Genomic DNA, 27,009 nt, shown 5'->3' on the forward strand with positions numbered 1-27,009 from the left:
AGATATATATTTGTTAATTTTGTTATTGTATTTTTGTGAAACGGAAAGGGAGTCTTATTGTTCTCGAGTCCTGATTCAATCACTGAGCACGAAATTTTCCAACAATCCCCCAGACCCCAACAATGAAATTCAAAACTCCCTCCCAAAACAATCACGTGACTCTCTCCCACCGGTGTCCGCCATTGTTGCCGGCAATTGCGCTAAAACATCAACATGGAAAACGTCAGAAGCGGCAACGCTGGGCGCTCACAAACAGTACCGAGTGTGGCACTTCGCCGTGCCTACATGCCATCAGCAACACACCCAAATGTTTCAGTTATTTCCAATAAACTCGTGATGTGAAAAATTCCAAAGTGTCATTAAAAATTCCCCCATCAAATATGTAACCGCAAGTGAATGAAAAAAATTACCTCCAACAATGTGGACAACAACTAAAACAACAAAATACGGAGTCGGTGAGTGAGCGCTCATGCCTTCAATTTCAATCATATCCGCATTAATCCCAACCCCCGGAGCTGTCAAAATCCCCCAGAGCCCCCAAAGGCTCAATTCCCCAATAATCTCCGTTCCCAGATCATCCGAACTCGTCTGAATAGGCAAATTGACTTCCGAAAATTCGGTGACACTAGAAAGATTTTATTAAAATAAAGGAAACTATTTGAACTAGACGAAGATTTTATTTCTTCATCAGCCGCCTGAAGTGCCTGAATCCCCCAAACGTTTGAGTACGATCTGAAAAAAGAACGTGCTCATTTAAACCGTACGCAACTTGACGCAAGCGCTCGTGTATTAGTGTCTGTTAGTTTGTTCCATTCATCCATTGATCGTATTCGAGTAGAGTAAAAGGACCGAGGGGATTTGATAAGGCGACGGGTCCAACTTGCAATTGGACTTAAATAAACTCCACTCTCCCTCATCACCCCGATTCGGATGTCAGGGGATTATGAACCTTGGGATGAAAATAAAAATAGAGAAAAATGAAGGATGGGTAGGTTGAAACTTGAGAATGAATTCAAATCGCGAGTTGAATGAAGTCTATTCATCAATTGTTGATAACACGGTTTCTTGTTGGTGATTAAATTGCCTGCGAAGAATGGTTCCGGGAATTGTCATTAAGAGATTCTTCCTCAAGAACCAAAATAAGGAATGTCTTCTCACATTTTCTAATTTGTAGACTCGGATAATTCATATGAATCAATTGCAATTGGACTTGAATAAACTTCACTCGCGACATTTCTCCGATTCGGATGTGAAGGGATTATAAACCTTGGGATGAAAATAAAAATAGAGAAAAATGAAGGAGGATGGGTAGGTTGAAACTTGAGAATGAATTCAAATCCCGGGTTGAATGAAGTCTATTCATCAATTGTTGATAACACGGTTTCTTGTTGGTGATTAAATTGTCTGCGAAGAATGGTTCCGGGAATTGTCATTAAGAGATTCTTCCTCAAGAACCAAAATAAGGAATGTATTCTCACATTTTCTAATTTGTAGACTCGGATAATTCATATGAATCAATTGCAATTGGACTTGAATAAACTTCACTCGCGACATTTCTCCGATTCGGATGTGAAGGGATTATAAACCTTGGGATGAAAATAAAAATAGAGAAAAATGAAGGAGGATGGGTAGGTTGAAAGTTGAGAATGAATTCAAATCCCGGGTTGAATGAAGTCTATTCATCAATTGTTGATAACACGGTTTCTTGTTGGTGATTAAATTGTCTGCGAAGAATGGTTCCGGGAATTGTCATTAAGAGATTCTTCCTCAAGAACCAAAATAAGGAATGTATTCTCACATTTTCTAATTTGTAGACTCGGATAATTCATATGAATCAATTGCAATTGGACTTGAATAAACTTCACTCGCGACATTTCTCCGATTCGGATGTGAAGGGATTATAAACCTTGGGATGAAAATAAAAATAGAGAAAAATGAAGGATGAGTAGGTTGAAACTTGAGAATGAATTCAAATCGCGAGTTGAATGAAGTCTATTCATCAATTGTTGATAACACGGTTTCTTGTTGGTGATTAAATTGTCTGCGAAGAATGGTTCCGGGAATTGTCATTAAGAGATTCTTCCTCAAGAACCAAAATAAGGAATGTATTCTCACATTTTCTAATTTGTAGACTCGGATAATTCATATGAATCAATTGCAATTAGACTTGAATAAACTTCACTCTCCCCCATCACCCCGATTCGGATGTCAGGGGATTATGAACCTTGGGATGAAAATAAAAATAGAGAAAAATGAAGGAGGATGGGTAGGTTGAAACTTGAGAATGAATTCAAATCGCGAGTTGAATGAAGTCTATTCATCAATTGTTGATAACACGGTTTCTTGTTGGTGATTAAATTGCCTGCGAAGAATGGTTCCGGGAATTGTCATTAAGAGATTCTTCCTCAAGAACCAAAATAAGGAATGTCTTCTCACATTTTCTAATTTGTAGACTCGGATAATTCATATGAATCAATTGCAATTGGACTTGAATAAACTTCACTCGCGACATTTCTCCGATTCGGATGTGAAGGGATTATAAACCTTGGGATGAAAATAAAAATAGAGAAAAATGAAGGATGAGTAGGTTGAAACTTGAGAATGAATTCAAATCGTGAGTTGAATGAAGTCTATTCATCAATTGTTGATAACACGGTTTCTTGTTGGTGATTAAATTGTCTGCGAAGAATCGTTCCGGGAATTTTCCTTGAAAAATTCTTTCTCAAGAATCAAAATAAGGAATGTCTTCTCATATTTTCTCGTAAAATCCCTCATTCCTATGATTAATGCCTAATTCACAAACTGGGATAATTCATATGAATCAAATGCAATTAACAACTAACCGAATTATGAATCGAGGTTCATAATTTGATCAGGCAACGGAAACGTGGGGCTTTTGTTCCATTAAATTAAAAATTGTCGTCTTTTTTCTCCTTCGAGACTGCTATATGCCCGCAAAAGCCAATAACTTTATCATCATCATCATTATAGGTCAAGAAAAACAACTTCTAACATTAACAATTGACGAAATAAAGAATCTCTTCTCACATTTTCTAATTTATAAACTCGGAAAATTCATATAAATCAATTGCAATTAGGTAAAAAATTAGCATTTTTAGAACAACAACAGCTCTTTCGCAACATCAACACTTCCTTTTTATGTGACGGGTTCAACGTGGAATTTGATTTGAGTATACTCCACTCCTCCATCTCCCCGATTTGGATGTGAGGGAATTACGAATCTTGAGATGGAAATAAACATAGAGAAAAATGAAGGAGGGTGAATGGGTTGAAACTGGAGAATGAAAATAAATCACGAGTTGAATGAAGTCTTTTCATCAGTTGTTGATAACACGTTTTTTATGATTAAATTGTCTGCGAAGAATGTTTCCAGGCATTTTCTTCAAAAATCAGTCTTCCTCGAGATACTTTCGTAATTAACGGCCTCAAATACCCCATCGAATCGAATGTGACATCTCCACTAATTTCGGAATTACCTCAGGAATTAGCGAATTGAGGGAGAAATGTCAGATTACCTTCTTCGTACCTGAGCAAGTTATCTACTTGAAATGTCTCCTCACATTGTCTTTCAAAATCCCTGCTTCTATCGATCATTCTCTAATTATCTGTCTAGGTTAGTTCATACGAATTGCAACGAGTCATAATTTGAATATAACACCTTCATTAATGATGCATTGTTACAAAAAAATGAAATTTCATGGACAGTTGACCACTAAATGCGATTTAAGGGAAAAACAATCATGAAATCAGTAGCGAAGCGGCAAACCTGTTTAAGTCGACTTAGCTCTTCGCTGAGTTTTCGAGGAATATGTCTAAATCTAAGCGAACCAGCGAAATTTTCATCATGACATTTTTTGTAGGGCGAATTGAGAGCTACAGAAAAGATCTTCATAAAAAAATTGCTATCTCCCTTAGGTTCCGAGATATTCATTAAAAACTGACCAATAGTCTAAATCGACTTGAACCTGTTTATTGCTTCGCTACCGAAATTTCAGGTTTCACTAAAAATTCAGTAAAATTCCAGAATTTTAAACAGCATAAAGACGAGAATTCTTTAATTTATTTAAATTTCCAATCTAATATGAACATTCAGCGCCAAATTACATTGAATTTTCAGGGGAATCTGAACTTTCATTATTTTTCCCCTAAAATCGCATTCAGTCCTGAAAATTCAAGAATACATTTACCGGAATTTTCTGGTTTTCTATTCATTTTCAGGGGAAAATGGAATTGAAATTTACAGTTCTCTGTGACTTTTCCACGAAATTCTGAATTTTCAATGACGGAATTCCTTGAAATTTCGGTGGTAATTGAATTCGATAAAAATTACCAAAAATTGTACCGGAAAATTCAGACAAAAATTTTAAAAAGTGTGCAGTTACCAAACAAAAAGGGATTTAATAACAACACGTCATCAGATCCTTCTTATTAGACGCGTCCACGTGCACTAGCACTCCAGTAAACCCTGGAATGAAAATAAACCTGAAGAATGAAAATAAATCGCGAGTTGAATGAAGTCTATTCATCAATTGTTGACAACACGACGAGTTATTTATCTTGGCTGAGTATACACGGAATTTCATGAATGAACCTATCGATCTCATTTACGGCGAACTCATTGAGGGATCTAATCCGTCGTCCGTGTGCGCATTATATATGAGGGAAAGTAGAGAGACGAGATAATTGAAAGGATCAGGTGGATCGAGTAGCACTTGAAACTGGATCCACTTAGGACGTATTATGCGCTTGAATGGGTGAGAGAAAATACTCGACACGTCTCGCACGTTTGTTTCGTTGTTTTTTAGCGCAGTTTATGGCTTCAAATTGGATTAAGTAGTTATTGGATATTTGCGGCGTAGGTATTCTTGAGGAGTTGACTTGTTGTGGACGGTGATAACAACGGCTTCGATAAGAGTTGTTTTTTTTATTTTGTTTTGTTGTGGAAGTAAAAACAAGGATGGAAGGGCGAGATTACCCACTTCACATGTGTCATTTGCGTTCATTGCTGGTCGATTGCAGAGATTTGCGAGCAGAAGTATAAAAAGAGTTACACTGACAGAAAAAATTGATTTTATCAAGAAAAATTTATTTGGCCCCACTATTATTCGGTTGTTAATTTTCAAATAAACACGATTTCATAGTGAATACCATTTATCTCTTCTTGAGATACATTTGATTGGGAGAAATCGAAGTTCTCTGGAATTGAAGTTCCTTTTATTTGTCGCAATAATGAGAGTATTTGATTTCTTTCTAGCCAAAAGTTTGCTAACTCCAGGAATTCGTTGGTTTACTCAAAAATCAAAATTATTCTCATGACTAAATACGTTGTTATCTCAATCAACACGATCATACGTTGTTCCAAGTAAATTATAATTGAAGTGAGCATTTCGTATGTCGAATCAGGATGAATATTGTTACGCGGAAAAAGCTTTGAGATTGTAGTAAGATGTCGTTGAGTTGAAAGGAGTTTATATTTCTTGACTAAAAAAATCGCATTAGTTTACAATAATAGAATCACAGATTACGGCAATTCTACACAAACTTGGATATTACAAATTTCGTTCAATGTGATGTACGGAAAGCTCAGTTTAATCATCTCCTAGTTACGAATTTTGGATCAATGCATGAAAGTAGAAAATTTCTCGACTGGAGATTATATTAGGTTAAAAAAAATAGAGCTTTTCCATTTTTGTGGTGAATACATGTGACTTGACGTCGAGGACTGTTTTATTTGATTCAAGTAAATGTATCTCAAGAAAAAATAATTGATATTCACCGTAAGATCTTATTTATTTGAAATTCGTTCAACTATGTAATACTTGTTTCAAGAACATCTCAATAAAAATAATGTTTTCTATCAGTGTATCCAAAGATGTGTGTGACTGGCACGTCTCGCACGCTTGTTTCGTTTCGTTTTTGCTCAGTTTACGGTTCTAAATTGGATTAAATAGTTATTGAATATTTATGGAGTCGATATTGTTGAGGCCGTTGATAACGACGGCTTCGATAAGATTTGTTTTTTTATTTTGCGTTTTGCTGTGGAAATAATAATAAAGCTGGGAGGGCGCGATTACCCACTTCACATGTGCCATTTGTGTTCGCGGCATTGCTGGTCGATTATTATACACTTGGAGGAAGGCTGAATGGGAAAAAATCCATTAGTGCAGGAGGTTTTGGTATTCTGTTTTGTTGGCGGGGGTTTCGGGATGGATTTCTCTTTTTGTTGGTTGACGTCGGGATCGGAGTGGGGAACCTGATGCGTGGAACATGACATCTTTGTTGATTGAAGCTTCATCTGGGGGAGGAGTGATTCCAGGGGATAAATGTCGGAGGATTTTTTGTAGCCGGGGGCATTCGGTGTATAAAAGCTGTTCTGTGTTTTGTTTTAAAATCAATGGCTCTACAGAGACTCTTGGGACTAGCTCAGGGCTAGAGATTTGCGGGCAGAACTAGGATGAACTGAGCAAAAATGTATGTGGTTACTTAACGGATGGGTGATCATACAAAAAAATTTCAAAATATCGTGTTACTTTATTCATCCATACAAAAATTTTTTTCATCACTTCAGTATTCTATATAAATTATTCATTTCTTTTCATTTAAATGCATTAAATACATTAAATGCATTAAATACGTTAAATGCATTAAATACATTAAATGCATTTACTATTGATTTTTGAGAAGAAAATTGCTGAATTATCAGAAATTTCGCGTTGTCATGATAAAAAGTGAGAAATGCAATGAGACGTTTTTCTTAATCATGTAATTATCTCTGTAATAAGTGACTTTACAGAGAAATATTATAACATTTCTTTTATCGCTGAGAGAATTTTGTCCACAAAAGGCTCTGAGACGTCATTAGTTCAAGCTTCGATGACAAATTCGATGATAAATTACCATTAACGTGAATTTTGAGAACTAACACGACAAAATTGTTCATTGCTTCGATATTCTAAACAAATTATTCATTTCTCTCCATTCAAGTACATTTTCTACTGATTTTTTAAATGAAAATTGCAGGATTACCAGAAATTTCGCATTTTCGTGGTAAAAAAGGAGAAATTATCTCCTCATGGAGGAATATCATAAAACTTCTTTTGTTGCTGGCAGAATTTAGTGCCAAAAAGGCTCTGAGACTTCATTAGTTCATGTTTTGTCGGCATAAATTACCATTAACATGAATTTTGAGAACTAAAATGACAAAATACGGAGTGAGGCTTTATCTGGAGAAGAAAATGTCGAAGAAGTTTTTTGTAGCTGGGGGAATTCAGTACACGAAGGGTCTTCTGTTTTATCTCAAATCACTGATTACAGAGATAACTCAATTATTGAGAGGGTGAGATAGCTTGTTAACTTGAGAAAATTTTATCTGCATTTCAGAGGAAAATGTGAAGAGACCTGTGTCGTAGCTGGAATAGAATTTTTCACATTATTGTCATTTTTTTTTAATTATTCACATTTTCTCTGGATGAAGGGAGGGTGTTAACTCACTGAAGTAATAAAACAATGATTTAAGCATGCATCTTTGACAATTATGCAATTATCTCAGAGATGAGTGTTTCGAGAGAAAAGTGTCGGAGGTAGCTGAAGAAATCTGTAATAAAGAAATGTCTAGCATTCTATCGTAAAATCATCCATTCTCGAGATAATTACGTGATTAGCGGTTGATAGAACTCATAGAAATCGTGAGATGCCATAAGTCAAATGTGGCATTTCCAGTAATCATATAATTATCTAAAAAAACTAGCGATTTTGAAGGGAAAAGTCAAAACGTTTTTTTTCTGTAGATGATTGCGAAAAATGTTTTCCGACATTTCCTTTGAAATTCAATCAAGTCCAATGCAATTAGAGTTAAATAAACCCATTTTCCCCCATCCCTCCGAGTTGGATGTGGAAACTGGAGAATGAAAATAAATCGTTGAATGAATTCATACGTATGCAAATACCAAAAAAATTGAACATTTTAAAATAACTCGTCATCAGATACTTCTTATTCGACAAGTCCAACTTGCAATTGGACTTGAGTAACCACCACTTAGGTTGAAACTGGAGAATGAAAGTAAATCGCGAGTTGCATGAAGTCTATTAGTGTTATCAATTCTTGATAACACGTTTTTTTGTTAATGATTAAATTGTCTGCGAAGAATGTTTTCAGGCATTTTCTTAAAAAAACTCTTTCTGAAGAACCAAAATGACCCAACGAAATCGAAGAATATATAAATCGAATGTGACCGCTCCACTAATTTCGCAACGACGCCAAAAACTAGTGATTTGATTCCTATAAAACAAATCCACAATATTCTATAAAAAAAATCAATCATCCTCCGAATAAATCCACCACCAACTAGACGTGATACCGCGACTCATCACCTCTCAACGCAGAGTTTCGTATTCAATGCATCGAAACTGCAAAAAAAGTTGTTTGGAATAGCCGAGAGTGGAAGCCAAAAGCAAATTCGACGTTTGGAATTGATAATATTTTCCTACTACCACCGAGTCGTTTCGATCGATTGCACTCCCATATCCCTCTGAAGTGCCACTCGACCGTTTAATGAATATTTTCTGACGCTTATGACTCGACTGTAGAATTTAATTGGACGCATTTTTTGCGGTTTATTTCTGCAGTGTGGCTGGAAAATACTGCCTACTGAGGTATTGCATTTCACCGGGGAATCAGATGCCTCGTCAGATGCTAGTAACAAGGATGGAGAAATGTGGATATTTTTTACTACGTTTTGTGGTGAACTCATTTTCTCCTCTGGCAATTTCTTTCTTTCCTTCATTCTTTCTCCTCTCATCCGTCTTTTTTCAATGAAAATTGCGGCGCAATTTTTACAGTTACTTTTAGCATCCATTGGCAAGATGCAGGTTTATGTCCATCAAGTCTCCTCACTTGGAGATGCCAATGCAAAGAATTTTTTGTGAGGATGTGGACTGGATGGGTGTGGAGACCTTTAAAAAATGTCATACATAGTTGGACATTTTTTCGAAATTCCTTCTTACTCGTCACCCATAAACGAAAAATAGAAGTTTCTACACTGACAGAAAAAAATATTTCTATTGAGATGTTTGTTTCTTGGAACAAGTATTATGTACTTGAACCAATTTCAAATAAATAAGATCTTACGGTGAATATCAATACTTCTTCTTGAGGTACATTTACTTGGATCAAATAAAACAGTCCTTGGCATCAAGTCACATGTATTCACCATAAAAATGGAAAAGTTCTATTTTTTTTAACCTAATATAATCTCTAGTCGAGAAATTTTCTACTTTCATGAATTGATAAAAAATTCGTACCTAGGAGATGATTACATTGATGAATGAATTGAATGTTGTTTTCTCGAATGAAGCCGATGTTTAAATTGAGCTTTTCGTACATCACATTGAACGAAATTTGTGATATCCAAGTTTGTGTTGAATTGCCGTAATCGTGATTCTGTTATTGTAAACTAATGCGATTTTTTTAAGTCAAGAAATATAAACTTCTTTCAACTCAACGACATCTTGCTACAATCTCAAAGCTTTTTCCGCGTGACAATATTCATCCTGATTCGACATACGAAATGGTCACTTCAATTATAATTTACTTGGAACAACGTATGATCGTGTTGATTGAGATAACAGCGTATTTAGTCATGAGAAAAATTTTAATTTTTGAGTAAACCAACGAATTTCTGGAATTAGCAAACTTTTGGCTAGAAAGAAATCAAATACTCTCATTATTTCGACAAATAAAAAGAACTTCAATTCTAAAGAAGTTCGATTTCTCCTAATCAAATGTATCTCCAGAAGAGATAACTGATATTCACTATGAAATCATGTTTATTTGAAAATTACGAACCAAATGATAGTTGGTTCCTGAATTTTCCGCGTCAAATCCCGTAAATTTTTATCATGCTTAATTTCCACTGAAGTTTCAGTAAATCTTGTCATTGAAAAATCAAATATTCCATTGATTTGCTATTGGAATGATCTGAAAATCAATAGAATACTTGATCTTTCGATTCAATTATTCCCTGAAAATTCGGAAAAAACAGGAAAATTCAGGGAAAAATTGAAAACTCATTCTCTGAAATTCTCTGAATATTCATATTTCATGGGAAACTCAATCAAGTTGGGAAATTTCCATCTGATTCCCACTGAAAACGCATGAAGTTCCTTGTATTCTACCTAAAACCTGAAATTTCATAACCATTTTTCTCCTAAATCCGATTCAATGTCACTCTCATGAGAATTACTACCACATTTTCCATGAAATTTCGAAAAATTTCTAGCAGTACGATGTGTGCACGCTTCGCGTGCGCAAAATCCCACTTTACGCACAACCCATGAAAATGATACTTGGATATCAGAATCAGGATCAGCATCAGGACAAAATTTCACTTTAGCCACAACCAATAAAAAAGATACTTGGAAATCCTTAAAATTTTACAACTGAAGAACTAAATAATTCGATTTGGATGAATTTAGTCTCATTTCAAAGCTCCAAAAAAGATCTTGAAAATGACGCAAGTGACGATGAATTTGACTCTACCAAACCCGAAATATTGATCACCCAAGACCGTCCATTTTAATACGTTCTCCTCTATCCGACGATTTTTTTAATTCTCACTGCTATTTCCCTTTGCCGTGGAATCTCCAATGAATAGTGGAAATTTACAAACGTCCAGTCGTGCAGAAAGCGCGGCATTGTCAGTGGTATTTCACCCATGAAATATTGATTTTGTGAGGAATTTACATGACATTATTTGTAACTAAAATTTATGGTATCTGATGGTTCTTGAGCTTTTTGAATTATGTAGTGAGCGGAGTCATAAATTTTTCAGGTGTAATTATTCAACACCCGGGGAGAATTTATTTCATTAATATTTATTCACAATATGGGGATATTTATGGTGATCTGGTGTTGATGGACTATTCAATTTTGAATTTTGAGTGATGAAAACAGGAGATGTATGAAGTTGACGTTGAGGTAGGCTTTTGACGATGTCGTTTCGAATTTGAGCAAGATGGATTCATATTTGAGAAGATTCACGCCCAATCAGCAGGCCAAAAGAGTTGATGCTGGAGATTTTCGTATTAAATAATAATCTATTTCCATCACTGTTGCGGAAATTTTTATTGCGTTCAAGTTCCGCTGAAATTTCAGGAAATCTAGTTATTGAAAATTCAGATATTTCTTCAGGTTTTCAGGGTTTCTGTTAAAATGATCTGGAAATCAGTAAAATACTTGATTTTTCCGTTCAATTATTCTGTGAAAATTCAGAAAAATCATTAAACTTCAGGGAAAATTGAAAATTCATGTGATTTTGTTTCTGAACATTCATGTTCCACTGAAAATTCAATCAAGTCGTGACATCTCCATCTCACTCCCACTGAAAACTCATGAATTTCCGTGAATTCTACTTAAAACTTGAAATTTCATAACTATTTTTTCCCTAAATCCGATTCAATGTCACTCTCAAGAGATTTACTATAATATTTTCCATGAAATTTCAAAAAAATCCCAACAGTGATTGTATAATTAGAAGAAATCATACTGAAGATGAATAATAGACGACATAATGAGTCTAACTTCCACCATCTGCTAATATTTAATTGAATATTCACTTATTTGGGAGAGAATTTCCTCCCTCCTCCGTTCGCCCAATCAGAGCGCAGTATTCAAGGTCACGTGACACCTTTGCGTCGTTTTTATTTTGATAATTCACCAGGGTACTAGTGAATTATCAAAATGATAATTCCAGTTGCCTGTCAATCGTTCTCTCTGATTTTGACATTTCAATTTGTGATATTGGGACCAATTGGGGTCATATAAGGTCATGTGAGGATCATTAAGGGGCTGCGCCCCCTGCTCGCTCCCCTCATGTGACCCCCATATGACCCTCGATACTCTTGTTCTCACCCTCGTGACCCTTATTCTGACCCTCATGATATACATGATTCAAGCATATTATTCTTAATTTGAGTATATAATATACTTGATTCAACTACATTATTCTTGATTCAAGTACTCGAATGGGGGACGGGCGTTTCAATTCGAGGATGATTATTTCGTATCAGCCCGCGTTGCACCAAGCGCTCTCAAGTGTAATATAAGGGTCAGACACTAAGTGTGATAATATAAGGGTCAAAAAGTGGAGGTTAAAAATTGAGGGTCGGAATATTAGAGTCAAAAACTGAGGGCCTGAATGTAAAGGTGAAGGAATGAGGGTCAGAATGTTAGGGTTAAAAAAAGAGGGTCAGAATATTAGGATCAAAAAATTAGGGTCAGAATATAAAAGTAAAAAAAGTGGGTGTCAGGCAATGAGGGTCATATAAGGGCTAAAAACGGTGATCAAGCATAATATATGACTTATATTTAGACCCTTATTGCCTGACACCCACTTTTTTAACTTTTATATTCTGACCCTAATGTTTTGACCCTAATACTCTGACCCTCATTTTTTAACCCACCCTTATATTATACTTAAGAGGGCTTGCTACAACCCGGCCTGATACAGAAGAATCATCTTCGAAGTTTGAACAATTTCAATTATTTATTTATAAACACTGAACGTTTAAAAAATAATAATTCTGGGCAAAATGTAATTTGAACGCTGAATATTCTCTAAAAATGTCAAAAAAAAATTGGGGTTTTTTTGAATCAAGTATATTTTACACTCCACGTATATTTTTTACCGTGAATACTCCAGTCATCAAACCAGCCGAGCGTCCCCCCATTTTCCGTTTTTTACGATAAAACAAAATACATTTCCACCCACCAAAGGTCAACAGTAACCCTTCAATCGCCGATAGCACATGCAATCTCCCAGCAATATCCCTTCACCCACTCAATTCCCGTGTACCGTATCCACACATTATTATCAATCAGCCACACTCCCTCGAATTTCCCTCAAAAATTAAATATTGATACAGCCCGAGATATGTCTAACGACCATCTGGCAACAAAGCCCGAGTCCTCAAGTTACGATCGATATAAACCGCCATCACCATGTAATACATTCTGTCGAGTACCCAACGATTTTCGTGGCGCATTGTTTACGTCTGGTCGAGTCATTTGTTGCAGGCCTTGCTGCGCCTCATCCACCCACACCCACCCGTATATTACGGTTCATTCATCCCCCTATTTCCCTGCATCTTCGTCTCCCCCCCTCCTCCCCCATCTGCCCTTCAATATCCCCCTCGCAAATGTTTCATACCAAAGTAGGGAAGCTATTGATTCGATTCCCCGGGAAATTCTGGGAAAGTTAGTGTGCGAGGAGGAGAAAAAATGCGCGAGGGGTTGGCATGGGGGGCCTTAACGTGTCGCTGGAGATCCTTTGTTCCGGGATATATGTATAATGGGAGACCAACCCTCACTCGACATTCACTCGTGAACTCTAACGTGTGAACTTCGCACTTTTATGTACCTACACACACAACCGGATGAATTTTACATATTAATTGTTCTTGGGGGATTGGGGCGGCGGGTGGGGGTGGGCACTATTGTCTAGGGGCCTTTGTGGGGTTGACAAATTAATGGGATTGAGGAATAATTCGCTGGGAATAATTAATTTCGGGGGCGGGAAATGCAGAAAGTGGACGTATGCAGTGGAATAATGGAGATTTGGGGGAAAAGGGGACGGGGAAAGAAAGCTCCGGTGATGCTCCAATTTGAGAATATTTCACGGAGAGAAATTTTTTAGACAAATTCTAGTGCTGGCACGGGAAAAGAGGCGCAAAGTGACGGCCAGGAAAAAATTCCAGTGCAGGCAGAAATTTTATTGGGGAAAACGTGAATTTTTTCCCGTATTTCTGTGAAAATTTCACAAAGTAAAATGAGAAAAAACGAACAGTGAATGCAGGAAGTGGACATATCCGATGGAATAATAAAGATTGTAATGAAAAAACAAGCGGAGGAAAACAGGGATTTTTATAGAGGTCAATGTTTTGTGACCTTGAGAATATTTAGAGGATCACGTGGTTGTCCCACACTTCTCTCTTTTGATGGAATGAACAGATAAAAAAAGTTACCATAATAATCGCTATAATTTCAGTGCACATTGAGATATAAAAATAAATCAACTCGAGGGAAAATTTATTTATATAAATTCCCGGGAAATGCAGTTAGAGGATAGATGCAATTTGATAACGAAAGTGAAATGAGAAAAAAAGGGGAGCAAATGTTGAAAGTGGGAATATGCGATGGAATAATAAAAATTTAATGGAAAAAAGAGGAAAATAGCGATTTGCAGATGTTAAGGTTTTCGTGACCTTGAGAATATTTGGAGGATCTTGTGAGAAAATGAAATGTCAAATCTTCCGATCAGCTTTTGATGAATATCTGGGAATTCAAGGAAAATATATAATAGACGATGGAGTGAAATTTTGTTTTGTGGGAATAAACGGATGGAAAAAATGCACCATAATGATTTCGCTACACTGATAGAAAGCATTAGTTATTGTTAAAGTAGCGCGCTCTACCCTTCGGCCGGTCTACGCTGTACTTTTGGATATTTTCGGTTTTTAAATTTTTCTACTAAATTGCATGGAAAATGTTTGAAAAAATTCATACCCAGTCAGTATTATCCAAATGAAATTTCGCAAAATATTGACATTTTTTCAAACATTTCTCTCTTATAAATGAATAATAAAACTTGTTTGCAAAACGGCGGATTATTTTTCATGAGATTTCAAGAAAAATTCTTGATTTTTTCACATCTAATGAAAAAAAATCAGATTTTAATCTTTGATTATAATGGAAATGTTGATTTTCACATAAGCCACTGGGTTAAATCCTGATTTTTCAACATTTCTTCTTTGAAAAACCGAAACGATAATTAAATTGAGAAAAAAAATAGAATTCCGGGTCTAATCGAGTTTGCAATTTTTTTTTGCAGTTTTCAATAATCTTTGCATTGCCCGGTGGCCTGGCGTAGTGGTTAAGGCCGTTGCCTCACAACGGATAGGTTCCAGGTTCGATTCCTGGCCGGGTAGAATGGTGAGATCTAACCATTTTTAAAGTCTTGATCAATCGCCATATAGTCTCATCAGACTCGAAGCGATATAAAATAAGCATAAAAAAAAAAAAAAAAAATCTTTGCATTTACCGTAAGGGCAGAGCTACTTTAACGAATGGATTTGATTGGAGACGAGGGTCTATTTGCTCTCACCAAATGTTCATTCATTAATAGTTGACAAATGCACATTTGAGAAGGCTTGTTTAACTCGATTTTCACCTTTGAAGTTGACTGTTAACTATTAACGAATATTCATTTGGTCATGTTCAACTCTACCATTCGTTAATAAAATAGTCATTTATTCCAAACGAGATTCGTTTATCAGTGTAGCTCGAATATATATTAAGATATAGAAATAAATCAATTGAAGGGAAAAACTACCTATATACATTCTCGAGGGAATGCAGTGAGTGGACGTATGGAACGGAATAACAATTTTAAACTCAAACAAGGGGAGGAAACGAGGCTCTAGGGACTTGTAGACATCTGGATTTTTGGTGACCTTGAGAGCATTTGGGGGTCATCTGGGGGAATGAGAGCTGGAAAGATATATCCTGACATCTTGATATATCCTGTCAGCTTCAGTATTGATGCATTTTTTGGAAATTCAACTCGAAGTGGAATTCACTTTTATAAATTATCGAGGAAATGCAGTAAGTGGGCGGATGTAATGAGAAAACAAAGATAGAAGAAGGAAAGGAATGAGGATTTTTGGTGATGACTTGGAGAACATTCTGTAGTAAATTGGGGGAACAAGATGTGCCAATAACATGGGATGAGCTTCTCATGAATATCTGGGGGTTTATAAAAGATGGAAAAGAAAATTACGAGATCTTTAATTTTTTGCCTCAAAAAAAAACTGAGAAATCTAGAAGAGTTTCACAAAAATTTCGGTATGTTGGCCTTGGTTTTACATAATTTTTTTTATTACTGCACAGGAGTGTGAGATGACAAAAAAAGAGACACACATATTTTAATTTCAATAAATAATGAAGAATTAAAAAAATTGACGCAATGCAGAAATTTCCTCCATCGGCTGCAACTCCCAGATTTTTCAAAGTAAAAAAATTCGCGTCGAATTTTTTTTTCTTTCATAATTTATTCGATGAAAAAAATTTATACAACACCCCAATTGTCAATTGATCAGAGTCTGGCCTGACATTTCACCTCAACCCACTAATCATCACGGTAATTCCACATTCAAACAGAAATAAGAAAATAATAAACTCCTACTACAATTCAACACTTCAATGCAGAACTGCCTCCAGTTAATTAAAAAAATAATGACTTCCTGTTTTGCCGACCCACCAAACAAAAATAAGGGCTAACAGCCGCAGAATTTTTGCAAAAAAATTATGAGAAAGCAAAAGAGTTTTACAAACATTTCAGCATCTTTGCTTAGAAGCAAATTTGTACTGAAATCTCAACATCTCTATTAATTGAGGTTTACACAATTTTTTTATAATTACATCGGCAAGCGGGATGAAAAAAAATAGACGCACATGTTTTAATTTCGATAAATACTAAAAAATTGATAAATTATAGGCAATTGGAAATCTCTGCATTATGCCCCCGTGTCATAATTCCGATTAACGAAATATTGTGACGTCACAGTGCAGAAATTTCTTCAATTGGTTGTAACTCCTCAATTTTCAATGATTTTTAAAAAATAAAAAAAACGTGCCGAATATTTTTCATGTTTCATAACTTTATGCAATAGTAGGGGATGTTTCATAACCCTTATCCTTACCCTTGTGACCCTTATTCTGATAATCGTGACCCTTAATGTGACCATTTTGACCCTTATTCTAACCCTTGTGACCCTCGTGAGCCTTAATTTTGGAGTCTCATTTTCGCGTACCAAATTTTTATCACCAGAAGTCAATTTAGATTTTTATAATATAGAGAGAAAAAAACATACAACAACCCAATTGTCAATTTATCTTGAGTCTCTCTTGAAATTTCCCCTGAACCCACTAATCATCGCGATAACTCCGCATTCAAACAGCAGAAAGAAAAAAATAAACTCCTGTTACATTTCAACACTTCAATGCAGAACTGCCTCCAGTTAATTAAAAGAATAACGACTTCCTGTTCTGCCACCCACCAATTGAAAATGGTGGGTAACAGCCCCTGAATCCTTAAGGTACAATCCATAATTCAATAATTATCCCCTCAGCGATACGTCTGTCATAAAAAATATGTGAAATCGATAAATTAATGGGAATGCAATGAAAATACACGTTATTATTTCATGTGGGTAGGAACACGTGTTTTAACGGGCCATCCGTCGTCGAGTCACGCACTGAGGCCTTCTGTGGACAGAAGTCACCAAGTAGGTTTCTCGTTGAAAGCAGGATGTAAAGCGTGATGCGCTAGAGAGAACTATCCAGCCGCACACTGATGTTACTCCTCGCGTAAAATACTCATTGAGATGCATCTCGCGTTGTCTCTCACTGTAGCCGTCGGACCGGAAGTCCCTGTCATATACGCACATTGTCGCACGGGCATCCGGTGAATCCCCGCTGTACTGAGGATAACATTCTTTTGAGAAATTTCGAATTTAGAACGGTTATCAAAATCGCAAGCACTTAAAACATTTTATTTTTATTTTATTTCATTTTTTATTTTTTTTATTTTTATTTTTATCTTTATTTATTTTTATTTTATTAATTTTGTTTTATTTTATTTTTTTCAACTGATAGAGTTGTCTTCTTTATGTTGATAAAAAATTTACTGCACCAAGCCGAGTTGATTTTTGCTTCCCAATAGAAGCTTTGTAATCGTTCAAATTCAAGTTTTGGATTGTTTGGGTTATATCGACCCAGTATCATCCAAAATTACGAAAATGTAATTTTTAGACATCGTCCGTACGTGTGAATGGATGGAATTGAATCTTTTTTTTGTCACATGCACACGGAGAGAAAAATTAAATAAAAATTACGCGCGAAGTAAAATTCAATAAAAAGTGTGAGTCGGAACTGAAATTGTACGAATCGTCACGTAAATTCTACGATTTGTTCCGTAAAAATTAAGCACCCATCTGATGACTCTCGCTGTGGGACCATCAAGTCGTTCCGTAATTTTTCCCCAACGATTGAGAAATTTTACGGAACGGAACGTAAAAATAATTAACCAGCTTTATAAAGAATTTTTGAACGTTCAAGAATTTTTGATTTTGGAGGCATAATAAGTCGGCAAATTTCTGTAAGATTTTATTTCGTTGGGAAAAATTACGTGACAATTTCGTACTTTGTTCGGTGATGAACCTGAAAAAATTCAATTTTCGGAAAATGAACAAACATCCTTAATTTCCTCAATAAAGTGGCAGCTAAAAATTCCCATCACAACGATTATTTGATTTTATTGATCTTTTTTTTTTGCTTCCTTTCAGCCGTGTATAATTGGAGGGGCGATACGAGGTATGGGCTACCCCTCGAGATTGGCGAGACGGTGCAGATATTGGAAGAATGCGCAGGTAATGAAACAGGGGAAATTGTTTGGATGAAAAATTTTTTTTGAGGGATAAATGGGGAATTTTATTTTCGCAATATCATGAAAACTTGGGGAAAAAACATTTCCTGTAGATCTTTGAATGTGTTTTAAAGTTTTTATTTTCCCCTCCTTGAGGATATCCAAATACTTTTTACAATTTTGCATGAATTTTTGAGAATTTGAGGAATTTATAAATAATCGACGTCGTTTTTATTACATTTAGCAAAAAACCTTTACTTTCAAAATTTTTTTCTTATGAAAAAGTAATGCAAATACTTTGAACTTTCGGGAACTATATTTTTCGGACATAAAATAAACTGATGATTTTAAAAAACTGCTGAAACTTTTTGGCTGACAATTTGATTGTCCATTTTCTAAATAAAAAGAGGTAGTGATCTTAAGAATCTAATTCTCTACATTATTTTATGAATTGTTGTCCGAAAGTAGACTTTCTATTTTTTTTTGATTATTAAACATTAAATGTAATGTAAAATTAATGTATAATGTAAAATTAAATTTAAATCTTCAAACTTGAAATAATAGAATTATTGCAAAATATTTTTCTGAAAGATCAAGCTGAAACAAGCGAAATATTCGACAGAAAAACATTGAATTTAGGGGATTTTTGAGGGTTCAAGGGTCAAACAATGCCATGAGCAAACGCTGTTAAAAAAAAATTGTTTACGGTCGATTACTTATTTTCAGGACAGTGACACTGAATGCGATTTAGGGAACAAAAATCATAAAATTTCAGGTTTCACTAAAAATTCAGTAAAATTCCAGAATTTTAACCCTCGATCACTCGCGCGCGGCCGCCAGTTTTCGTCGCACGATTAGCTCAGCGCTGCTGGGTTAAACCGAGCGCGCTGTTGCCACCTTGGCGCTTACCGCTATACGCGCATACCTAGTGTGGCAGTGAATGTAGCAACACTGTCGCTCGAGGGGTCGACAGAGACTCACTCGCACCGACCGGCGCGGCACCGCTTTTCCGTCTGTTCGACGTTTCTTTTCATTTTTTAGCTAAACAAATTTTCCGAGAAAAAAACGGACAACCCCAAAGTTTAACAAAATGATTGAAATAGGAACTTTAATTTTTTAAGAATTTTTAAGCATCGAAAAACACGCAAAAATATAAAAAAACAAAAACGAGCGGCGCCGCGCTCATTGAGCGAGTGATCGAGGGTTAAGCAGCCTAAAGACGAGAACCCCTGAATTTGTGGGAATTTCTTATCTAATATGAATATTCAGTGTCAAATTACATTGAATGTCCAGTGAAATCTGAAATTTCATGATTATTTTGCACCTCAATCGCATTCAGTGTCACTGTCCTGAAAATTGAAGAATATATTTACCGGAATTTTCTGGTTTTCTATTCATTTTCAGGGAAAAATGGAACTGAAATTTACAGTTCTCTTTGAAATTCTGAATTTTCAATGACAAAATTCCTTGAAATTTCAGTGGTAAATAAATTTTTAACCATTTTTTACCAAATTTTTTGCCAAAAATTTTTAACAATTAACTTTTTTTAAATGTGAACGAGTCAAAATATTTTTCACCCCTACATTTATCCAAATCAAATTGTCCGCTGGTGAGTCTTTCGCTAGTTTCACTAGCGTTGGAAAGAATTTCACTTTTTTCACTGCAAAAAAGGTCAGAGTACTTGGCTATCCTTAATCCTAAAAGTAATATAAAAAATAATGTCTCCCCCTTTGGCACTGAAAATAATATAAAAAAATTTCCTCCCAAAGACTGGTACCGCGGTTTTTCCACGAAGAATCGTGCAGTGAAGGGCATATTTCCAAGTTCCTATATTCACCTAAAGCCATGCAAAATAGAAAACGAGGGCCTCTTCGAGTCCGTTATACCCGTCGAGGATCCTGTGGTGAGGGAAGTCACCCTCGTACTGCGGGAATGGGGCTCTATCTGGAAACGACTATACGTAGTGAGTATAAAACGTCTGCCAACAATTTTTCTTCATTTTTTTTATCACGCTCGTTTTTTTCCCTCTTCATCCAGGGGATTTTTATTTGCCCCGTATTTTTTCGCTCTCCGTGGACGTTTCACTTCATTTTTTGTCTTCGTTGTTGTGTGCTTTGTATATTTGGCTTCATCCTTGCTTTTTAATTTCACACAAGTGTTTCACTTGAGACTTAAGGCTTTTGTAAACATTTTTGCTTTTTTTGGGAACTTCACATTTTTATTTCGGAAATTCTCTGGGAATAATGGGGCAAACATATCCAATATTATTAATTTTGAAGGGGAATTTTTGGAAAGAATTTATGAATGAGGAATTATCAGTTTTAAACATGTTTAATCATTGAATTGAAATTCATCTTTTCTGAAAAAAAGCATGGGCAATATATCGAACGTCTTGCGTCGAATTTTCATGAAGCACGTCTAACAAAAGAGAATTGAATACCATTCTATGAAACAGGAATAAATAAATCATAATTGTCGAAATCATTTAGGTCAGAGGAAAATAGAATAATTCTACTTTCTTAATATTGCGTTTACTAATTTTTTCCTCGAACAAAGTTGATTAGAATTAATAGCTAGAATTTTGAGATTATCTCACATTTTTTACGTTAAGGATAAGAGAATCTGAATGCAATACAGTGAAAATGATGATAGATTTTCCACTTTGAACAAACCATATTAATATCCAAATACAAAATTTCTGATATGAATAAAAAGAAGCTGTGACTCAATATTCCAAATTAAGTTTTAATTTTTAATTTGGTGCTGAAAACACTAGATGACAATATTCTACGCACGGAATTATATTGATGAGATGAACAACAGATTTATTGAATTACCGTGTGAACTAACTAAAAATTGATAACTGTGTGGGCACGCACTTTTACCAGAGTATCAACAAACATTGAATTTCAGAAATTCACACTCTAAAGTGTGTTCAAGAAGGAATTGAATTGTAATTATGATTAAAGTCTTATTAGATGATTTATGATTAAAGTCTAATTAGAACATAAGCAAATCATTTATTGCAATATGAAAATTTAACAGCTGATAAATTGGGACATATGATTCTCATCAGTCGTATTGCTTTTTGCAATAAGAACAATTATAAACAATTAATTGAAAAAGAGATTATCGAATCGGTTCTGAAAAAGCGCATAATGAAAGAGCATCCACTAGCATAATGAAAAACTGGAATGAAATTCCCCTCTAGATACAGAGAATCCAATCAGAAAATACGGTATTAAATCAGATTGTCTTACTATTTCAATCCTGAAAATTCTTTCAATGAAGTTTGATAATGAAAAACTGCAATAAAATACTTCTCTTGATGCAGAATCTAATAATAAAATACAGTATTAAATCAGATGATTTTACTATTTCAATCCTGAAAGTTCGTTTAGAGAAAATTTCCATATTTTCACATGATTTTTCTCCTCCGTGTTATCTCATTTTCTCCTCGTATCGACCTGTGCGTCTCAGTGCCAAGCGACGTGAATTTTCCCGGAGTGAAAATCCCGTGAATCACATCCACTGTGCCTTATCTCGATTCACCATAAAAGCACATGCACAACAACGAAAAAAACTATCTTCGAGACTTGATGCAACATGAAATATCACATTGGACTTTATTCACCAGCTCCACTGACTCATGCACAATGTGTCCTTTGTCAACAGGAACGAGAGATATACAAATTCAACACACTGAGGAAAGTTATGCGGGAACTTTTGGAATGGCGGAGGCAATTATTGGCTGGCACATTGACCACCGATCAAACTCGAGAGCTCAAACTTCGGATTATCAACAAGGTCGACTGGGGAAATCGGTGAGTGTGTCAAACTATCGTTGCAGGGAACGTGCATAATTTTTTTTTGCAGGTGCATGCACATTCACGAGGAGATAATTGCAGTATTATGATTTTTTTTTCATTGAAGTTTGCAGCGATTTTTCGCTTTCAGAGCGTTTTGAGCGATTGCTGCGATTAAAAAATGACGTGGAAATTGATGATTACATGTTTGTAGAACATGTTCTGTGACGCTCAATTGAATTTACGGTGGATGGAGGACATTTTAAAGTTTATTCTCTTGAAATACTCGGGATTTATTCGCGTTTTTTAACATTAGATTGGATTTCCTCTCGAAGAATTGAGGATTCAACTGTAGAAAATATTATTATGTTGGGGAATCACTTCGTTTAAATACTTACGTGAGTATTTTAGAGGCTATCGGGGAATATGTAAAAAATGAAGAGGACAAAAAGTCCAATAAAAAATGTGTGAATTTTTTTTCACAAAAGTTTGCAGCAGTTCTTCGCTTCCAAAACGTTTTGATCAATGATTGTTAGGTTTATTACGATGGAAAATGTCGTGGAAATTAGTGATTTCACGATCGTAGAACTTGTTTTATGGCGCTGAATTGAGTTTACTGTTGGCGGAAGAGAATTAAAAATTTATTCTCTCGAAATGCTCGGGATTTATTCGCGTTTTTTACCACTGGATTGTTTTTTCTCAGTACAAAATGCGGATTTAAACCTGGAAAATATTATTAAATTGGGGAATCATTTCCTTTAAATACTTACGTTAGTATTTTAGAGATTTTATCGGAGAGCATGTTATGGATAAAAATTGAAGGCGACAAAAAGTCCAACAAAAAATGTCTGTTTTTTTTCACGAAAGTTTGCAGCAATTCTTCGCTTTCAAAACGTTTTGATCAATGATTGTTAGGTTTATTACGATGGAAAATGTCATGGAAATTGGTGATTTCACGATCGTAGAACTTGTTTTATGGCGTTGAATTGAGTTTACTGTTGGCGGAAGAGAATATAAAATTTATTCTCTTGAAATACTCGGGATTCATTCGCGTTTTTTAACATTAGATAGGTTTTTTCTCGAATAACTGAGGATTCAACTGTGGAAAATATTATTAAATTGGATAATCACTTCGTTTAAAGACTTTTGTAAGTATTCTGGGGACTTTATCGGGAAAAAATGTTATAGACAAAATGTGAAGCTGAGGAAATTTCACGAAAGGTTGCAGAAATTCTTCGCTTCTAAAATGTTTTGATCAATGATGAACGATTATTACGATAGTAAATGTCGTAGAGATTCGTGATTACATGCGTGAAGAACATGTTTTATGACTTTCAATTGAGTTTACAATTTTTGACGAAGAATTTTCAATTATTCTCTCAAAATACTTGAGATTTATTAGCATATTTTACCATTATATCTTCTTCTTCTGAAAAATTGAGAATTAAAGCTTAATAATCATTTCTAAATTGAAGAATCACTTCCTTTAAACACTTTCGTGAACACATACAATGCTTTACCGAGTGAAAGTATTATGGGCAAAATAAAGCTGAGGAAATTTCCATAATTATCATCACGTCAGTTACCAAAATCGTGGAAAAAGAAAGAAACACAATTTAATCCTTAAATATTCCATTACATTCATATATTTTCATCACTCAAAATTCTTAAAATCTATTTTAACATATTAGTATAAATCTAAGAAAGGCAGTTCCACCTAATAACTCAATTCGTACTCACTCTCGTCCCTAAAACATATCACTTAGCTTCATGCGTCGATTTCTACCCAGACGACTACGTCGTGCTGGTCGTAATACAACTAATAAACTATGAATTGCATACTCAAGTTGAATAGAAAGATAAACCATTCATCTATATAAAATCCTCGTAAATTTATCGTCTGAGAGTCTTCATCTTTGAATTCAATTCAACTACAGAATCCACACGCTCTTCGTAGACAATTCGAGTTTGAGAGGCTTTTCTGGATAATTTAACGATACGTAATAATGAGATCAGCAGCGATGTGACCAAATCATCTGAGTAAATGTCTACAATTTCCCTAGTTGGAGCAGTGCCTCTACAACAAGTGATTTTATTTCTCTCACCTAGAAAAAATGTTAATGTTAGAAGCTCATGAATGCGATAATCATGATATATTTGCATCACTATCAAAACTTTCAAATTCGAGTGAAATCACTCCATGACTCATTATCACTGATCAGTACACTGATAGAAAAAATTATTTTTATTGAAATGTTTCTTTCTTGGAACAAGTATTATATACTTGAACCAATTTCAAATAAATAAGATCTTACGGTGAATATCAATAATTTTTTCTTGCGATACATTTATTTGAATCAAATAAAACAGTCCTTGATGTCAAGTCACACGTATTCACCACAAAAATGGAAAAGTTCTATTTTTTTTTAACCTAACATACTCTCCAGTCGAGACATTTTCTACTTTCATGAATTGATAAAAAATTCGTACCAAGGAGATGATTACATTGAGGAATGAATTGAATGTTGCTTTCTCGAATGAAGCCGATGTTTCAATTGAGCTTTCTATACATCACATTGAACGAAATTTGTGATATCCAAGTTTGTGTAGAATTGCCGTAATCTGTGATTTTGTTATTGTAAACTAATGTGATTTTTTTAAGTCAAGAAATATAAACTTCTTTCAACTCAACGAGGTCTTGCTACAATCTCAAAGCTTTTTCCGCGTAACAATATTCATCCTGATTCGACATACGAAATGCTCACTTCAATTATAATTTACTTGGAACAACGTATGATCGTGTTGCTTGAGATAACAACGTATTTAGTCATGAGAATAATTTTGATTTTTGAGTAAACCAACGAATTTCTGGAGTTAGCAAACTTTTGGCTAGAAAGAAATCAAATACTCTCATTATTGCGATGAATAAAAGGAACTTCAATTCTAGAGACATTCGATTTCGGCCAATCAAAGGTATCTGAAGAAGAGATAACTGGTATTCACTATGAAATCATGTTTATCGTAAAATTAACAACCGAATGATAGTTGATTTTAATAAAATTCTCTTGATAAAATTAATTTTTTCTGTCATGTAGAGAATTCACGGTTTTAGGAGAAAATGTGAAACACTCTTTGTTGATCTGAGAATTTTCAACAAAAAAAGTCTTCCGTATTTCGTTCTAAACCCAATAATTGGAATTTTGCATTATTTCTCTCACCGGTGGATACGGAAAATTAATTAAAAAATATTAGAGTGTATTTTGGTTCCGAATGGAAGCTTTGTAATCGTTCAAATTTAAGTTTCGGATTTTTTGTGTTATGTGGACCCAGTACGATCCAAAAAGTCCGTTATGCAATTTTTCTTCAATTGTTCGCTAATGAATGAAAGGAATTGAATCTTTCTTTTCAAATGTAGGTATTATTGAGCCCTATTGATCCCCATTAATTAAAATTTAAATCATTGATGATTTTCTTTCATTTTCGAATTTTTTCGAAAATCGATTGTCTTACGATAACTTAAAAAAATGTTCTGAATTGATTGAATGATGGCTTAAAAAAATTGTTTGGATGTTCTTTCGACAGAGTTCGTCGAAATCGTTATTTTGATTTATTTGAAAATTTGCAAAAATTTTGTATGTTTTGAAAATCAGAATTCCGGGGACATCTTTGAATATCATTCTTCAAATGAATTCAATCATAGCTTAAAATGTTTGCTTTAATTCCATCAAGTCGAAGTTAAAAGATGATTACGATAGCTGTATTGGTTGATTTGATTTTAATGATTGTTGAAAATTTCGAATTTTTCATGAATTTTCCTAAACGTGCGCCTTCTGATGATTTCTTCAAATATGATGTTTCAAATTCATGCAAGTATGTCTAAATAAAATTTTTCTTCTAACATTTAATCGAAGGGCTGAGGGAGAGATAAAATGAACCGTAAAAAAGACAATCGATTATATAGAAGAAAGGGACAATAAGAATAACGCTGACGATAGCATTCAACAAAGTTGAAAACCTGACAAAATTAGTTAAAAAGAAATCTTATTCAATTCAATAAAATAGAATAAACAATGAATTACACATGATAGAAGGAAATGATGTGCAAAATAACCAATCGGAAGCATATTGCTAATTTATTAGTAAAAATAACTATCCTATACACAAAACAAGAGCAATTCCCCACTTGTTTTCAATTCATAAGTCGTTTAAAATTTCTAATTGGAAAGACAAAACTTACGTCTTCAATATAAACCAAAATATCCGATATTCGTCCAACGAAATTTCATGAAAGAGCCCAATTACCAAGACAATTAGCCTTCGCTGCTGAACTGAAGAAGTAATAAGCCTTAGTTTAAAGATAAAATCATCGAAGGATAAAGGATTCTAAGTATCTGACGAATCCTGATCGTTATGCATTGAATCATCAATTGGTCCCGTTCCGTAGAGTACAGTGTCCAGGGGCAAATCGGATCATAACTCGCAAACAATCACCGCAATGAGATTCAATCTCAATAGTCTTACACTGGCATTTGAATAGAACCATGGGGAGAGTAATAAATGAATGAGGATAACAGTTGACTCAAGGACGGCATTGAGATGGAGCGATAACTCTAAGGTTTACTAGTCATTTTTAAGACACACTTGGCACCTTTGTCTTGTTACTTTATTGAGCAACTAACTCCTAGTCTCTAATGATCGATGAT

The 27,009-nt window shown here is 34.8% G+C and overlaps 1 protein-coding gene across 2 annotated transcripts in view; it reads left to right on the forward strand.

Moving 5' to 3' along the window:
• The first annotated feature begins 272 nt into the window (after window positions 1–272).
• Window positions 273–27,009, forward strand: part of LOC107035767 (dedicator of cytokinesis protein 3) — an 80,599-nt gene continuing 53,862 nt past the window's right edge. For both annotated transcript variants that reach the window (XM_015253340.1, XM_015253341.1), the window contains exons 1-4: window positions 273–455; window positions 18,421–18,504; window positions 20,270–20,463; window positions 22,176–22,324. In XM_015253340.1, the coding sequence (XP_015108826.1) occupies window positions 419–455; window positions 18,421–18,504; window positions 20,270–20,463; window positions 22,176–22,324 (464 nt within the window). In that variant the 5' untranslated portion in view covers window positions 273–418. The remainder of the gene's footprint in view (window positions 456–18,420; window positions 18,505–20,269; window positions 20,464–22,175; window positions 22,325–27,009) is intronic.

Source organism: Diachasma alloeum, unplaced genomic scaffold, assembly GCF_001412515.2.
Source record: "Diachasma alloeum isolate Michigan unplaced genomic scaffold, Dall2.0 Dall_scaffold_00200, whole genome shotgun sequence".
NCBI lineage: Eukaryota > Metazoa > Arthropoda > Insecta > Hymenoptera > Braconidae > Diachasma > Diachasma alloeum.